Raw genomic sequence first — 19,015 nt, forward strand, 5'->3', positions numbered from 1 at the left:
GACACTGACTCCTGTGTGGAATCCATTATTGCCATCAACGAATGGACATACAGACTTAATTTCTTTTCACTAGGCTGCACCTCTTAGAGATTCCACAAGATCTCAGAAGTGCTATCATCTATCTGGGAAGCAAGCCTTAACAAGGGAGGCTTTGGCTACCATTGGATACCTGGTATATCTAATGGATGTACCGGCTGTCTAATGCTGGCATCTGAGGGAAAGACTTGGTGCTAGAATGCTTGCCTAGCAGATGGGAGATCCTGTGCTCATCCTAAGTTTCTCTCCCACCATGGATAGATTCATTAGACAGTTTAACTTTCTTAAACTTTATATAAAAACAAAACAACTTTAATTCAAGACATTCTGCCAAACTAATAAGTATGAAAGGAGTGATGTCAATAGAAAAATCACCCTTTTCAAACACTGTGATAATTGTTTCAGACAAAAATCATAGTTAGTTGCTAAAAGTAGCTGGTAGCAGTGTACATACTCTTAAAACAACTGCTTGAAAAATACTTTCTAATTTCATTGAAAAAGAAATAAGAAAGAAAAAAGAAAGGAAGAAAGAAAGAAGGAAGGAAAGAAAAAAGTTGGTCTCCTCATAAGGGAAAAATCTTATACCACAACTTAAGTCATCAAAGTTCACTTCTCCAATAATCAAATAAACCAATGCCATGTTTCTGGATGCAGCGAGGATAAACCATCACTTCTGCAATATTTTTGCTTAAAACTTGGTAAACTCTAATTGCTTCTTTGTGTCAATGTTGTAGTAGGTGCCACAGTTGTTTAACCTTTCTGCCATAATCCTGGCCCCTACCATACCATAAGGCCAGAAAGCTCCCACAGGTATGTGGCTTTTTGTTCCTCATTCTTTCATCCCATCCTCGTTCAAAGTCAGGGCTTAAGGAGTCATGGCGAATAAATGAAAGAAGAAATAATTTCATTTGGAACAGCAGACAGCTTTTGTAGGAAAGAAAGATTTATTCTTGGCTGATACTGGGTGAGAAGTCACAGTTGGGTGCCTTCATGGAAATGAAGGGATACAGCTGCAGCTCCAGTCAAATGGTAGCGGTAAGAAACCACTGTATTCTGCAGGATAAAGACACATCAGGTGCAAAGATAGAAAATCCATTTTGGGGGATGCAGATTGAGGGGTGAGGAAGAGGAGAAATACCGCTTATTTCATGGAAACCTAAAGAAGTGTCAGCCGAGCGAAGGCTAGGCATTCTTTTAGAGGGTTATCTATTACTGTCCTAGAGAAAGTGTACTTGATGCAGTGTTTCAAGGTTTGATGTAAACAAACATATTTTGGGCTGCTGGATTAAAAAAGAGAGACATCGAGAGAGATGTCAAGGGCATCTTTCCCAGAAATTCTGACTCACTTGGGACCTGAGAATTTACATTATTGTTGCCAGTCTCCCTCTCCATTCATGATGCTGGTCCAGGTAGTCCAGGAACTACACTTAGAAGAAACATTGCATCATCATTAGAGAGATGCTCCCCACAGGGAGGGAGAGATGGCAGGACTAGGAAATGGTCACGTTTTAAGCACTCCATTGGCATAAGGACCTCTTGAAGAGTAGTGTATTACTAGAGAGCTCCATGAAAGGGTGTGTGTGTAACCTTGTGTTCATCCCCAACTCCTGCCACCCTACAGTTAGATTCATTCCATAGCTTTTCATGGCTTTTGTCCACTGCATCGACGAACTCATCTATTGTAACACCAAAAGTAAATGCAATTGCTCACAGGAGCAATCAGTGGACAGATGCTTCAGGATGTCTGGCTTTTGTTTGTTTGCTTGCTTTCAAATAGTAATGTCAGACTAACATAGTTTGTTGGAGAACTCTCCTTAGGAAATTTATGAAAATTAAATATAATTAATAATGGCCAAGAAATAGTCAACTTGGCAAGCAGAAAAATGGTGTCATTTAAAAGTGGGTCTGTTGAACTAAGTACCGTTGAATATTGTTTTTTAAAAAGCAATTTTGGATAAAGGGAAGCATATTACAATATATGGCAAAAACCAGTGAATTATATTTGAAGCAAAAAATTTCTGAATTTTTAAAAAAAGATTCACCAGCAGGAAAGCAAAATTATCATCCTGAAATTATGATTAGAAAAGTGCATTTGAAATTTAAGTATCTTCTTAACACCTTAAATTTATTTACCAAACATATTTTATATTGCTTACTAATTGACAACCACTCACCATATTTTAAAAGCACAGAATCCCACGTATTCAAGATAACAATGTTGCTTTCCTGCTAGTAAATCTGTTTATAAGTTTATAGAATGTCCGTTGAATACCACAACATTTAGAATTTAATCTTAAAAAGTAATGGATACTTTGAACTGAGCCATGCCCTGCTAGAATAATTGTTCCTTTAGGTGGCCAGGCATAGACACTGAATCATTCTGCATAAGGAAAAAAAATGTGAATGAATGTCCATTTTATGTCTCGAGCACAGAGATTATGAATCGTATGTTTGTGATGCTAGACTGAAGTCCCATTTCTACAGTCCATTTTGTCCTTCCTGTCTGAGGCCTGTGGAGTTGATTCTCCCCTGGATTTCATGGGTAACTTTCAAAGGTTAATGAATTACTGGTATCACTGCAGGGATGCTGAGAGAACTTTAGGCTCCTCCCTTTGCTTCCCTTCTCCACCATTCCTCCATTTTATTGCCTCTTGTAAAAGCTTTTGTTTCTCAAGCATAAAATGGAGTGGATGGGAGGGAGTCCTGTGCTGCATGTTTGTCAAGCATTACCTCACTCTAAGACAACTTGCAATTTGAACTCAAATGTTCTGACTGTGGGTTACAAGTCTAGGGTGTAGACTCATGTGTCTGTTATCTGAGCAGGCTATGTTCACCGCAGTCTGAAGTCAAGAGTGTTGATGTACGATTCCATTAGAGAAGGAAGGTCTGTATTAATAGTACCTATTGGCCTCATGGCAGTTGTCTTGCTGTTGTTTGATGTGATAAAGGAAATAGTCCTGTATTAGCATCTCCCCTGTAAACTCAGCTGGCTCTTACCCAGGAGACAATAGAGCAGTGGTTCTCAACTTGTGGGTCACAACCCCCATAGGGATTGCATATCAGATATCCTGCATGTTATATACTTATATTACAATTCATAACAGTAGTAAAATTACAGTTATGAAGTATCAGCAAAAATAATTGTGCAGTTGGATTCACCACAACATGAGAAACTATATTAAAGGGTTGCAGCTTTAGGAAGGTTGAGAAACACCAGAACAGAGGGAAAGAAAGAAGAGAGCGCACCATGTGTCTAAAAAAAAAAAATGGAATTTGTGGGCACATTCAGAAGAGTCTGGTAGCTCATTCAAAGATAAATACTTGCTACAAATCTGTACCCAGGCTATATTTTGTAATTCATTGAGTAGTATGAAACAGGTTAAAAAAGAGGAAGGACTGAAGTTAGTGCTTTCAGAGAGACATTGGAAGGTTTTTTAAACCCACGACAGTTTAAAAGCATCAAGTAGAAAAGAAGGAAGCCTTGCTACTAGCATACTTAGAAGTGAAAATGGAATATCGAAAAAATGGTTAATATTTGTGTTTTATATTAGGAAGAAGTGATAGATATCGAAACTTTCCTTCAGAAAAACTAAATCATAGAAATTTATTGTCTTTGCGGTCATCATCGTCATCACCCTCATTGTCATCATCGTGTTAACTCAGTAGTTAAGGACACTTGCTGCTCTTGCAGAGGACCTGGGTTTGTTTTTTGTTTCCAACTATCTGTAACTCCAGTTCCAGGTGATCTGACATGCTCTACAGACCCCCATGGCACACATACACACATGCAGACAAACAAAATACATAGACCTATCAAAATACATAGATCTGTAAAACTCTCCCCAAGAGTGGTGTGTTTAATACCGCCTCTGTGGTTCCTCCAGTCTTGATGGCTGGTCACCTTCAGACTCCTCTGCTCTAGACTGTTCACTCAGGACCCACTTGCAGGGAGGAGGCAGAAACCTGACACTCAGTGTGTATACACACACACACACACACACACACACACACACACACACACACACATCGGTAGTCATTAGCAGTTAGAGGGGAAAAAAGAACAAAAAACAAAACCCTCAACAGAGGCTGCTTCTTGTTCCCGCCTCTTCATTTCCATTCACATCCTTTTGTTTCCCCTGAGAGTCCTTTTATCTTTGGGAAATGTGTTCTTCCATAGTACTTTTGGAATTTCTGAGTCTTAGCAACTTTAAAGAATTTTAACATTCAATTATTAACTGGCAAATTTGAACTGTACATGTCTTTATTTACCCATAGCTTGGCATAGATAAGATGTCATCTGGGCTATGGTACTTTTCTTGTAAGAAATATAGATATGTATTTTAAGTAATCAGAATATTCTGTTCTTAGAATCTTTCAAAATGAAGAGAGGGGCTGCACCTACCTGATATCCCTCCCTAAAACAGGTCTGCAGCTTTAAGAGTATGGCTCAGAGGTCCTCCTTTGTGAGTTTGTGATTGAAGGCCTGGGAGTGGCTCTTTCCCTTTATCTAAAGCAGATAAGATCATTGCAGCTCAAGGTCTAGGACACAATAATTTCCTTTCTGTACCTCCAATTAAAGTAAGCTGCACCCGTTCTCTCTCCCTGGAAAATGAACTCTAACCCAGTGGGGACAAGAAAGGCCGTTGGTTTTGCCAGTTAGAACTGAGCTTGTGCAGATGGTATGAGCTGGTCTGTTCTCTCACCTGATAGCACTTCCCCTGTTTATCCAGGTCACTGTGGCACTCGGGAGAAAAGGACATGACTGGGTAAAGATGTCCCCAGCTCTTTAAAGTGTGGAGCTGTAAGGAGAATGTTTACTGTCTGGTAGATTCTTTTCTGTATTCTGAAAACACTGCTGCTGTGGATGAAAGTAGGTCAGGATTCTGAGCTGAAGTACCTCTTCCTGAAAATAAAAAAAAAGTGGTTTTTTGTTGTTGTTGTTGTTGTTATTTGTTTTTTGGTTGGTAGGTTCTCTTTCTTTCTCTTTCTTTCTTTCTTTCTTTCTTTCTTTCTTTCTTTCTTTCTTTCTTTCTTTCTATTTTATATTTTCAAGACAAGGTTTCTCAAGACAGGACAGTCTTGGCTGTCCTGGAACTCACTTTATAGACTAGGCTGACTTTGAACTCACAGAGATCCACCTGCCTTTGCCTCCCAAGTGCTGGGATTAAAGGCATAAGCCCAAACTGCCCAGCTTAAAAAATGGGTATTTTCAAGAAAAAAAAAAAAAAAGTAAATTGATACTGAAGGGGAAAAAAATAGCCTACAAGTTGAGTATGTATCTCAGTGGTGGAGTATTTGTTCAGAAGGTGAGGCCCTAGATTCTGAACATCCCCTGCCCCTTCAGAAGGCAGTCGGGGACCAGGGGAGAGGGGGAAGGGTGGAAAAAGAGGGGGAGGGGAAAAAACCTTAAGACACAAAGAAGTCACAAAATACTAACCAGATATTTTCTTCTTGTCATTATCGTCAATTTTCATTCTTGTCATTATTTGCTCCACATTTTAAAAGAGAATCACACTGTCCTCCAGTCTTTGGTGGGTAATTGAGACTTGGCAACAAGGAGCTGGGAATCAGATGGCAAGAGGCTACTGCTGCTGGTTGGAAGGACAGTCAATTGCTCCCAGCTGAGCTGTCAATTGGAGAAGATTCAAGGATGAGGCCCTTTGTGTTGTAGCCCCTCTGAGTAGTTGGGCTGCTGTTAACTGACCCTTTGGGACAGGGTTAGCTTCTTTGAGCACTTCTGGCACCCTTGTTCCCAAGCCCTGTGTGTCAGGATCAACAGGAAGCCGAGGCTCCCTACACCTCTGTAAAAGGTCAGTTTAAGAGGAAAATAATTACCCTTTCTAGAGGCCATGTTAGGGAAGTGGTTAGGGATAAATACAAAAAGACAGAACCTCCCGAAAGTCTCTTATAGGTTAAGTGACTTGTGGCTGTAATTTAGATCTTATCAAATCTGAAGAATGCAGGTTGTACTGGGAATGAGGTTAAGGAGCAGGCTGACACTAAAACATTTCTGATGAATGTTCTCCAGCAGCTGTATGTGTGAGAACAGAGCAGCCAGGTCATTTGTGAATGAGGTTGTGAACCTGGAGGGGTACAGTAAGGACCCGTAACAAGATGTTAGAACCAAGTTTACCTTCATCGTGTGTGAATAGGGGGCTGTTTGCACTGTGTGCTTGATAGCACATTGGACCTTCACTTCGAACGATTATGGTTTCTTCTTGCATGACGGGCAACACTCCTGCGTTGCCTCTGACATTCTGCTTCAGTATATTTCTCATTCTCCAAATTGTACCGTTTTATCTTTAGCACTTGAAGTCATCGTCAACCTATCTTCCCTAAGATAGTGTGAAGAGCTAGAACAGACAGCTTCAAGCCAGCTAGCTCTCTGAGTTAACAACGTTACAGGAGTTACTTCCTGCCTTCAAGTTCCTCTTGCTTATCTTATCCTCTTAGCACTGAAGTTGGTTGCCTTCTCCTCTGTTGAGCAATAAATAAATTAAAATGGCTTTGATTTCCTCATCACAACCTTGCTTCTATTTCTTTGATTCCAACCCACAGATAAAATAACTAAATATTGTTAAGTGCCTAAGTACAGGGCCTTTGGCTCCCTGGTGCCAGAGTCTTTGAGAGCTGGCAGTCTGAGACTGGGGAGACAGCTTGGTTAGTAAAGAGTTTGCCACTCCATGTGAAGACATGCATGAGTGTCCCCAACACACAGGAGAAGGCCAGGTATGGTGGTGCATGCTTGCTTGCAATTCTAGCAGTAGAGAGCAGAGACAGACACATTCCTGAGGCTGGCCGGCCAGCCGGTGTTACTGAGTCCGTGAACTTCAGGTTCAGTGAAGAACCTTATCAAAAATCAACTGGCGGACAATAGGAGAAGTCAACCCTACACTAACCTCTGCTTTCTACACATACCTGTACATGCACATGAACGGGTATGGAAGCATATACTACACACACACACACAAACACACACACAAGAAACTGAAAATACAATTTTCATATGAAATCTTTTGAGTTTTAAATGGTGATCATTGACTTAAAAGTTAAAAGTTTACCGTAAACAACCTAATTAACTATTAATGCAACCCAAGTTAATTAATGCAACTTTCAGACTGCAGTTCACTGTAGATCTGAGAGACTGTGTGAGGTTGATTCTGGAGAAGCCAGTTTTAGGGGGGTGCAGTGCTAAGGGTAGTGGAAGGATAGACACAGAGCCAGCAGGTGCTGAGACTGGGGAAAGAAGAGTAATGACAGGCTTGTGTTTTCATATTAGTATGGCCATAGTCCCCAGGCTTCCCTTTGGTGGGATGCTAGTCCAACTCCCACAGTTACTCAAAGCACTCAGCAAGAGAGAAGTCTGCATCTGTCTAAGCTGTCTGACTGTAAGCAAACTAAGATGTTCTTTTTTTTTTTTTTTTTTTTTTTTTTTTCCTGTTTTGCCATGGCTCATCCTTATGACATCTTACCTTCATGTGACTTCAGCTAGCAAGAGTGGGAGGGGTGGGTGTAGTGAGTCATATGCATCCCTCTGAGACGGAAGTTCGCTCACTCACTGTGTGTAGTAAGGGGAAAGGACTTGTGGTAAAACTACATGCTATCACAGAGGTGAGGATGAGAACAGATGTGCTGAGGGTAAACCAGTCAAGGTGGGGACATTAGAGAGGACAAACTGAAGAGCTTGTAGCTGGGCATCAGGTAACCAGAAAAGAGGAAGGGAAGCCTCTGAGCCAGCATTAGCAGGCCAGCTCCCTCCTTTAGAGAACCTTTCCTTGAGGAACTTGTGCAGGACACTGCTACCCTTTTCATATATTCTTGCTGCTGATTCAGCCAATTGCAAAAGCCTGAAGAGTAAGTAAGAACAGTTTCTAGAGTGCCCCACTCATTTTAGGGAAGAGACTACCCAAACCACACACACACACACACACACACACACACACACACACACACACGGAGTTAAATCCGAGGTAACCAAGAATAATTTGGGCCACATCTTGGTAGCTGTGATAGGAATTAGCTCCCTGATGACACTAATGCTGGCCACATACGTGTGAGAACAAAGGGCACAGACTATCAACAGCCTGGAACACCTACAAGGTCAATGGTACTAATACCAGCCAGATCCAACAGCTCCAGAAGGTCAAAGTCAACAGCTGACAACAGAAGTCAGAGACAGATGTATTCATGGTGTGTGTGTGTGTGTGTGTGTGTGTGTGTGTGTGTGTGTGTGTGTGTGTGATAGGCACACCAGCAGAGTGTGACCATCTCCCGATTGGACCAGAACTTGGACAGATGCTACCTCTTAATCAGCTAATGTTGAGGCCGGAGCTGCCCCACTTTGGGCGGCCAAAAATGTTGAGGCCCGAGCTGCCGCTCCGGTCTGTGGGTCGGGGTCTAGCAAGAGAGAGAGTGAGGACAGATTCGAAGAATGGAGACCAGACAGAGTGTGATTCGATCCCATTTATTCTTCAGTCTCTCTTCCTAATCCAAGTCCGAAATCTTGAGTTTCTAGTTCCTAGTTCCTAGTTGTACTCCCGTTGTTCTCTTCCGAGTGTCTAATGTCTACTCCTACTCCTAGTGTCTGAATCTCTGTTACTCCAAATTGTTCTCCCCTTTCCTGTCTGGCTCTCGCCTTTTATATGTCTCACTTCTTTTTTTTTTTTTTTTTTAGATATTTTATTTACACTTCAGATGGCATCCCCTATCCCCATTTCCCCCCACCCCCCTTAGGAAACCCCTATCCCATGCCCCCTTTTCCTTTTTGCATTTATACATTTTTTTAAAAAAAAATGTTAATCATAGGCTTTATAAGTTAGGAATTGTTCAATCAGAGGTGTAACTCACTGACCGACCTAGATATAACAACTATCTTTGACTGGTGGAGATTCATGAATATCTGCCTCCCTGTCTCCCCCCTCTTTCTCTCTTTCATCACCTAGCTTCTCCTCTCCTTCTTCTTCTCCTCTTCTTACTCCTTTTCTTCCTCTCAGTACTCCTCCTACCTTAGCTCCTCCTACACATCACCCTTCCTGTTAAAATGAAACTTTTCTCTCAAAATACAATTAGAGCATAATTATGCCAATTTGTACCCCTGAGGTACAGGATAGTCCTAATACCCAGTCCATCCTTTTGTTGATATGTCTCACTTCTAAGCCATGCCTTTTTTGGTCACGCCTTTAAGTCATGCCCTTAGATCTTGTCTCTAAATCTTATCTCTAAGTCACACCTTTAATCTCACACACCTTTAATCTCACACACCCAAGGAAAGTCCTGGGTATCTAAAGCAAGATGTTATCAGAGTGTGCTCAGTTGTTGTAGTTATTGTAATCCAAGTCTCATGTCAGGGTATATGGCTCAAGATGGCTGCAAAGCTGATAGCTGCTTTCTGCTAAAAGTCGGCTCCCAACAAGCTAAACCTGTGATAGCCCCCAAGTGCTAACTGACCTCCATAGAAATTACCTCAGTCTTTGTCCAGATTCTACAATGAATACTACAGAATACCCTAGACAAAACAGTTTACCTATTTCCTCTCTTAGGACTCTCTCTTTGTCTCAGTCCTCCACTTTTTATTAATTTCTCTTAATTAAGAGAATTGATTCTGCTCTGCCTTCTCCTACGAGTTCCACATCGCTACTCTTCACCAGAGGGAGACCACCAACTTGAACTCCACTGTCTCAGGTTGACTTTTGGTGAGCAATGACTTCCTGGTGTCCCAAGTTCCTGGGTCATGCAAACCTGAGCCCAAGAAAATTTCCCACTATGCTCAGTCACTGCGATCATTCCTCTTCAGGATCCAGACCTTGACTGCCTCCATCTGTCCACACTCTGTAGTCTATAACGTAATGTTACGACTTGGTGACATCACCACAGAGGTGGAAAATGTGGGTCTGAGTAGCATGCTCTGTGTCTACTGAAGATGATATATTCATATCAGGAAGAGAACAGCATTGTGGGATACTTACCAGCCTGCTTTCTGTATTTGTACTTGTGGGTCTTGGTTCTGTAAAGCCCGGCATCGCGTGCTGTTTAAGTTCTCTTCTATTTCAGTGAGATTCCAGTACCACGAATGAAAGCTGACCTTGGCATTGACATTCCCTCTGTTAGATTCACATGACTTTCTTTATTTTGAGTTGCACTGGTATCATATGATGAGTCTTTATGTTACTTGTTTGCCTGGTTAGCTTATAAAACCAGTGTTTAAACTTTTTGCCCTCTAAAACATTACTGAAGATAGTTATGCAATTTTAAGTGTGTTGTTTACAGTATTAGATGTTAAAACAGATATTAGGAGTATTGAAGTGGAGGTTCTATGAATTACTTTGTCTCTTGGAACTCTCTAAAACACAATTGTGAGATATTGATATTACTACTACTAGTATTAGTAGTAGAAATAGAGCTTGGAGATAGCTTGATCGATAAAGTGCTTTCCATGAATGCTTGAGGACCAGGGTTAGATCTTCAGCATCCACATAAAAGCTGGCCCAAAAAGGGCTCATCTATAACCCCAGCCCTGGGAAGGCGATGTTGGGGGCATCCCTGAAACTTGTTGGTCAGCTGGCATAGCCAACTAGTGAGCTTCACATCCAGTGAAAGATCCTGTCTCAAAACCATATGGTGGAGAAGTAATTGAGGAAGACAGTTGACCTTGACCTGTGATGTCCACACTCGTTGGCACCTGTGCACATTTGTTCAGACACCCCCATACATGCTTGAAAAGGAACTCCAGCAAGCCTGAGCATGGCAAACATGGCTCTGGCAGGCCTTGTTCTTCTCCTTTGTTCCTTTTGCCTTGCTACAAACCATTAGATCACATTTCTAATGCTAGTCACAAAGGTTTATCCCCCTATGTGGGCTCTTTCTCCCCACTGGGGCTAACTACCAGTCCATCTACCAGTGTATTGAAGTCCAATAATAAAAAGCCTGATTTTAGCCACCTTAATTGATATGCCCAGTTAAAACTAATCAACTCTTCCTAACACAGGGGTTCGTTCCCCTTTCACCTTTATAAACTGCTGTTTTTCTATGTGTCATGTCTATCCAGCAGCTCTCCTTTGTTCCCCAAGGAAAAATACCCGCTTCCTCTCTCCCTTGTTCCCTTTCCCCTTCTCTCTTGCCCTCTATCTCCCATCTTGACTCTTCCCTACCCTCAATCCTTCTGAGCAAATGAATCTCTTTTGTGCTGAGAACTTGGTCCTGTGGATCCTGATCCAACACTGGTCCCTTCAGTATTACCCACATATGTACGAGAAAGCAAACACTATAGTAATATCGTGAAAATAATACTAACCTTTAACATCCCATGAAAGCATCTCGGGATACCTGGCCTATCCTTTGAGAGCCACCGACCTAAAACTGGGGACTTAAAAAATATAAAACATTCATATAGGAACAGGCCCATCAAGCACGAAACGGTTTTTAAAAAGCAGGTCAACCGATCGGTGAACTTCTGTCTTATATTTGGGAGGAGTTGGTTTCTACCACTGAATTATAACCTTACGTGTGAAAGCTCAAAGTGATTGTTTTAGCTGTGTCAAGCTATTTAATTCTGGTATTTAAGGTATATGGACTAAACAATGTATACAAATAGAAACTCATTACAAAGAAGATTTTGTTCATTTGGTTCTGTACACTTACTGCTGTGTTCCGCCATCCACCCTAAACCCGTTTCTAAATTAGCATGTCCACTGCCTTCTATAGAAATGTGACGTGCTAAAGGTACATGCTCAGCCCTCTTTACAGCCAGGCTGCAGGCATGTGACCTAGGCATAACTGATGGACGTTTTTATTTCGTGATCTGGAAACTACAGACATGTAGAAAAACCCCAGGCCACTGCACATAGTTTCCACGGCAACAATTTGTGGCAGGAGTAGAGGAAGCTGTAGACTCCCTTGTTTGCACTGAAACAGACAGCTGGGTAGCGTTTGATCTACTGAGACTTCTATGAGATTTGAGGTCGTATTCCTGGAAATGCAGCCTCTGAGCCCAAATTTGCTGACCTTTCTGGAAATAAGTGATCTCTCCATTGTTCTCTGAACTCAAGAGTTGGGGTCTTTTGCCTGCAACTAAGAATCCTGCATGATACATTGCCAGGTACAGTAAGTGCTGTTGTTTGTTTGTTTTCAAAATGTATCTCTGGAATCTCTTGTACAGAAAATCCCTGGACTGTATTCTAAGATGCCAGTTCCTGGGCTGAGAATCTCCATGGATGAGTTGTAGAACTCTGCAGTTTTACTAATTAATAAAAAGAGTCCCATGAGTCCCAAGCTGATCTGAACTTGACATGTAGCTCAGAATGGCCCTGTACAGGAATTCTGACCCTCCTGATTCCCCCTCTCCACATATGATTCCTTTACAAAACCAGATGACTGACCAATACTTCTTCGTGCTCATGCACCTTCCCTCACCCGTCAACACTGTTCTGGCTCTTTCTTTACCTGTCCCTTTCCCCTCTTCTTTCTCATGCTTGAGACAAGGTCAGGCTAGGCTGCCCTTCAACTTTCTACATAGCTAAACTCAACTGTCTTTGAACACTAGCTTTGAACTCCTGAATGCTGCAGACTCTACCCTATTAATGCTGAGGTTACAGCTACATCAGGCAGGGAGTCTCTTCAACTCTGTTTTGTTGTTGTTGTTGTTTGTTTTCCTTTTTGGTCTGAGAACTGAAAAGGGGCTGTTCTCCTGAGTATTGCCTGCGTTCTGCATCATCCATGGTACCAGAGCAATCAGCTCACAGTGTGACTATAGCTCTCCAAAGCGGTTTTTTTTGTTTGTTTGTTTGTTTGTTTGTTTTTCCTGAGCATCTTTGTAACTCAGGTGTACAGCTCAGCAAGTTACTCCAAGGTTTGATGGGGTCAAGAGGGAAAAGCCAGAAGTTAAGAGGCGGAGTCATTTTTCTTTCACGGGTTTCTGGGGGTGGGGATAAAAATAGCATGGATTGATGGGATTGGATCAATCACAGTGTTACAACTTAAGAGGCTGTCGCCTTCCACCGTTTCTAAAGTAAGGAGATGATCGTCCAAAGTTAGCAAAGCAACTGGTAGGATATAAAGAACATGACCTGGTTAAAGGCAGAGAGTAAGGATGTTGGTAATCTTGGTCATGTTGGATGATCAAATTAGAAAGATCACTCATGAATGAGCCAAGGGAGATCCGACCTCTGTGAATGAACATCAGAGCGCTGTGTAAAAACCTATTTATTGATTGTTCATAAAGTTTTCTCTTTTTCTTTCTTTCTTTTATTTTGTGTGTTTGGGGGGGGGGAGGCATAAAAACAAGTTTCTTATACCAATGCTCCTCATCTAATCTCTATGTGTCATGAAGGAAACATTAGGCCCCTGCAACCTTAGTCCTTACTGTGAACTGTTCTCAGTACTCAATAGTGAAAGACATTCCAGGGGTGTCAGGACTGTCTTGTGACCCAAGTCATGCAGAAGCTGTCAAGTTCCTTCATAAAACAACTCTATAGATCACAGAAATCTCTGTTTTCTACAGTGGTTTCTTCAAGATAAGAGGACTCCTGGAAGACAACTATCTCATTCTAATGTTTACCCTACATATAATAATTCTATTAGATTTTCTGTTACATAAGGAGGGAAAGGTTGGCATCCACTGTTGTACAAAGGAAGGGCTAGCAATTGTTAAGATTTGCACTTGGGCATGTTTGCTTAACACTGTTGAAACTGAGTTTCCTCAGCCGCAAAACAAAGACTCTAATAATTTTAAAGCTTATAGAGTGTTGGCTATGGGGTAGGAATTCTTTATAGTTCACCCACTGACCCATTTAATCCTTGTTACAGTTCAATGCTGTCGGTACTATTACTCCTCCATAATTGGATGAGTGACCAGTATACACTTAGCTGTAGTCACACAGGTGGCTGGTTTTCTATTGCTAACATATCAATTTCCTTGAACTTATTGACTAAAGACAGCCTATCTTCATCTCAGATTTTTTCGGGACATGTATGTGAGCACACCCTACTTAGATTCTCTGCATGGCATCTTCAGGCAGAAATCAAGCTGCTGATTACAGCTTGTAAGGACAGACTAGGGATCTGTAACTTGGTGTTGGTGGGTGGGGGCTCAGCTGTGGCTCTGGCTGAGGCTCTTCTTTGAAGTTCTTGTGGTTTGGGCTAGAATTAGCTTCCTTGCAGCTGCAGAACTCTTGGCATCTGGATCTCAAAACAAGTTGTTCAAAGTCTCACTTCCTCTGGTGAAGACCTTCTGGCAGGCAGCTTTTAATTAACTAATACCAACTGCTTTAATATATCTGCCACACATCTTCATCTCTGATATATAATGGAATATAATCCTGGGAGCAATATTCATTTACCATGTTTCCATAGGTAGAAGATCCACTAGAAACAGGACAGTCTTGTCTGTTCTCAAGGGGAGGGGAATCCACAAACCATGGTTCACAATGACTAGACACAGGGAGTCGCCCAGTACATCTGCCAGACGCAGCTTTAAGGCTGTTTAAACCCAGCCTGGCTCCAGGTGAAGAGTCAGTTGCCACAGCATTCTTGCTAATAACAACTATGTTCTTCTTTTTCTGTTTTTGAAGGAAGTAATCCTGCTTTATATATAGCCTTGCATAGGATTCTAACTAAACCAGCACACGGCAGCTCCGCTCATCAAGCGATAATTTCCTGCATCTCTCCAGCTTTCACGATCAATTTCAAGCACCCATAACAACTCAGCATTTGATATTTCTGGAGAAGACCTCCACAGTCCCTTGGGGCATTCCAGTTGTAGACTTTTTTCAAAGGGTTCACCTTCATTTGAACTTGGACCTTGGAAATTGAGACTTTTCCTGGAGTGACCTCAGCTTTGCTCTGTGTCTTTGAAACAGATGAAGTGACTGAGAAGAAGGAGTGAGCACCTTGCCTTTGCAAACAGGACAGCATGGAGCAGCCATTTACTGTGAATTCTCTGGTAAGTCATGCCAACCCACACTTTGTATGTGGTTGAAAAACTCCTAAAGATAAGCGGGCAGGCTGTAGAAAAAAAAAAAAAAAAAAACCTCACTACTACTTTAAGACACATAGCACTTGCAGGTTTGTAGCCTTCTGTGTGGCCCTGTCCTTCGTGGAAGTGACTAATAGAGCCATCTTTGCAAGATTTAAAAATAGCGTTTTGCTCACAAATCTGGGAAATGTTAATCTGTGAGGCTAGATTCTAGGAGTGTAGATCGTCTCGAAAAATACCAGAGGGGATTTCAGAGGGGTCATCGTGGTTGAGTACTCTGGTCTCTTTATGCCTCAATACCTTTACAGATGAAAGTTGGAGGCTTGCCATGTGTTATAACAACTGAGAAAAAAATGTCTTACATGTTCAGGACTGAGGTGTTGCTTGGACATCTTCCTTACGTGCCTGTGTTCTTAAACTGTGTTTCTCACTTTCCCTCTATGGCCTGATAAAATTGACAACTTTCCTACCTGTATCCCAGAAGAACAGTGTGTTGGAGAGGAAGAAATGGGACTTTTTTTCCATTAGTATATCTATTTATTTACTTACTTTACTTCTTGGTCACAGCCTTCCCCTCCTTCCTCTTCTCCCAGTCACACCCTCACACATCCCTCCCTCCATTAACCCCTCTTCTCAGAGAAGGGGAAACCCCCCTTGGGTACCACCCCACCCAGGGATAACAAAGCTCAATCAGGCAGTTCAGCCAGGGGAAGGGAATCCAATGGCAGTCAACAGAATCAGAAATAGTCCCTGCTTCAGTTGTTAAGGGACCCACATAAAGACCAAGCTGCATATCTGCTACAAATGTGTAGGGAGCCCAGGTTCCTGCATGCTCTTTGGCTGGTGGTTCAGTGTCTGTGACCCCAACCCCCACCCCATGGGCCCAAGTTAGTTGACTCTGTAGGTCTATCTGTGGTGTCTTTAACTCCTCCTGGCTCACTCAATCCTGTTCCCACCCCCTCTTCCACACAAGTCTCCAAGCTCCACCTGATGTTTGGCTATATGGATCTCTGCATCTGTTTCAGTCTGCTGCTGAATGAAAGCTCTCAGGAGAAAGTTATGCTACATTCCTGTAACAAGACTTTGGGATCATGTCTGCTTGCTTGGTAGCTCAGATAACTCTCTAAATGTGAATCTAGGCATATTACATAATCTCTTTGGCCCCCGTTTATGTACGTCCTCAGCCTATCATGGAGACTTGATAAGTGGAAGCTGTTCATTTTTTTTTCTCCCAGATGAAACTCACTCACAGTGATGGTGGGCTGAGAGCAACAGTGTTCCGAATGCACAAAAATCACAGACCCTGGATGTACAAAGAACATAAAGACATAGAAGTTCTTGTACTGAAGTAGGTTGTAGCAAGAATGCTTTCATCTCAGGCAAGAATGACTTTCTTAGGAACTCAGTTGTTCTTAGACTGCTTGAGAAAAAGGTCCTGCAGAAACCTTTGTACTTTCTGACCCAACAGTGACATCTCACTGCGGTATAAAATAGCATAGTCTCTTTCTGTCTACCTCTGCAGAGGAAACAGTCACTTTTACAGGTATCATTGGAAGAACTAACATTCTGTTGTACTTTGTTAATGTAATAAGGAACACTTTTTGTCAAATGGGAAATTTGTGTCATCATCCAAGAAATTCATATGCAAATGAAGTAGTAAAGACCAAAGGAATGGTGTTGGGTAGTTTTCTAGCCAACACCATTATCTTTGGTAATCTTTAGTAATCTAATCCTCTCTATCTGTCTTTCTCTCTGGACACTTGACTGAATCCAGGCCCTTTTGTCTGCTAAGTCCACACCCTTTCACTAATTGTTACCTCCATCCTCCTTTTTTTCTTTCTTTCTTTCTTTCTTTCTTTCTTCCTTCCTTCCTTCCTTCCTTCCTTCCTTCCTTCCTTCCTTCCTCCCTCCCTCTCTCCCTCCCTCCCTCCCTTTCTTTCTTTCATTCTTTCTTTTTCTTCTTTCTCTTTCTCCTCCCTGCCTCCTCCTTTCCCTCCTCCTCATTTGATACATCTGTGGGATATTAACTGTGTTTCAGAGAATATGCTACATCCTAGAGAATAATAGAAAATGGTTGCCCAAAGAATTAGTAAGGGGTTGGAAGCAGTTGTCAGTTGTATAAACGTCCTCGATTCAACGTGGACTGTGTACATATAAGATAAGGGCAAATAATTCATATACATTGTAGGAATAGAAGCTCTTTTTAGAAAATGCTCTGGTATTTATTTATTTAACTTGTCACTGTGACAGTTATCCATGGCTGAGCGATTCATTTAGTGCTACTGTTTTACAGAGGAGTGTTAACTGGGGGAAAATGGATGAGTTGCTGTAGTGCTGGAGAAATCTCATTTAGAAGAGACTAGGTATTGAAGCACAGGGCTCACAGTTTCCAAGCTCCCATTTCTGTCTGACATTATGTAACTATCAGAAAACTAGAAGAACAGTACCATAAGGTGTGGGCCAGAACAAGACTGTTTCTTAATTGATAGAGCATATATTTAAATGTTTTATTAATTTTTAAGAATTCTATACATTCATACAATGTATTTTGATCTTATTAGCCCCTACTCCTCCCCCTAACACCTCTCAGAACTATCACCCCCACACACCAACTTTTTATGTCCTTTTAATTTTTCTTTAAAAATGACCTATAGAATCCAGTGTGTGCTGCCTGTACACTCATGGGCATGGGGCTCTAGAGCATGGTTACCCTACCAAAGGGGCACAGCCTTAAGGAAAACCAAGTCTTCCTCTCCAAGAAACCATCAACCGTCTATAGAGCTCCATAGGAGGAGTTCGGGCTCACAAGCCCCTCCCCACTCACATTGGAACATTGACTGCCTTCATGTTACACAGCTCTTATGCAGTCAACCAGATTTGCTGTGAGTTCATGAGTGCATCTGTCATGACAAGAAGACACTCCTTTGCATTTCTTTGACCTCTGCCTCTTATCTCTTCCTGTCCCCTCTTCCATGATGGACCCTGAACCATGGAGGACACTCCATAGACGTTTACTCTCTGTACTTTGGCCAGTTGGGAGTTTCTGTATCAACTGCCATCCACTGCACAAATAAACTTTTTTGACATGGTCTAAGAGCTGCCCAAATCTATGGATATTTAAAGGGCAGATTGATACTCTGTTTAGCAAAATAATAGTCATAAGTCCTATGAGCTCCCAACCATCTGTTCTTGGCCAGCACCTGGTTTGCATTTCCTTATGGACCAGACCTTAAATTCAATGAGAAAAGTAGTTGGTTACTTCCATAACATTCATGCCACTTTGTACCCATAGGAGTATCTTGCCATATTGGTCATTATTGTAGCTCACAGGGCTCATTGCTGGTAAGGCTGCTGATGACTTTTCTCCATCAGCAGCCTGAATAGCACCTTACCCACCAAGGAGAAACTTTCTTTCTCCATGTATTATGAACAAAGTTTATAGTGTCTTCAGCAACAGAGTCTTACTATCAAATTCCAGTGGGAAATTAAGAGCAATGGCAGTAGCCTACATTGTGTAGGAGGTCTCCAGGACATCCCTAACAATGGCAGTAGCCTACATTGTGTAGAAGGTACCCTGGCAGTAGCTGGTATTGTATAGGAGGTCTGCAGGACACCACTAATAAACAAATTGAGGGAAAGTATCATACACCTGGCAATGGGCTTTTTATCTGACAATCGCTGCCTTCTGGGAGAAGCATTATTTTTTTGGATGAGATAACTCTAATTATATTATTTCTCTCTCTGTCTCTCTCTGTCTCTGTCTCTCTGTCTCTGTATCTGTCTCTGTCTCTCTCTCTCTCTCTCTCTCTCTCTCTCTGTCTCTCTCCTCATATTTAGATGTTTAGGAAGTTTATAAAATAGTAGGTTTCCATTTGGCCTTTTCAAATCTCTTGTTACTGTTCTCTCCTCACCCCTTTCTCTGCCCCTGCTCCCTCACCCTTCCTCCTTAAACCATTTTCCCCGTTATTCTCCTCCCTTTACACCCCCTGAGCCATACTATCCCCTGCTGCC

At 41.9% G+C, this 19,015-nt stretch overlaps 1 protein-coding gene across 4 annotated transcripts in view; it reads left to right on the forward strand.

Annotated features, from left to right (window-relative positions):
• Positions 1 to 19,015, forward strand: part of Stambpl1 (STAM binding protein like 1) — a 51,102-nt gene that overhangs the window by 12,629 nt on the left and 19,458 nt on the right. For 2 of the 4 annotated variants that reach the window (XM_034487891.2, XM_076919183.1), the window contains exon 2: positions 14,889 to 14,971. In XM_034487891.2, the coding sequence (XP_034343782.1) occupies positions 14,942 to 14,971 (30 nt within the window). In that variant the 5' untranslated portion in view covers positions 14,889 to 14,941. Of the gene's footprint in view, positions 1 to 12,111; positions 12,131 to 14,810; positions 14,972 to 19,015 lie in introns of those variants that run through there. The other 2 variants (XM_076919185.1, XM_076919181.1) reach the window with 2 other exon arrangements.

Source organism: Arvicanthis niloticus, chromosome 1 (genome assembly GCF_011762505.2).
Source record: "Arvicanthis niloticus isolate mArvNil1 chromosome 1, mArvNil1.pat.X, whole genome shotgun sequence".
NCBI lineage: Eukaryota > Metazoa > Chordata > Mammalia > Rodentia > Muridae > Arvicanthis > Arvicanthis niloticus.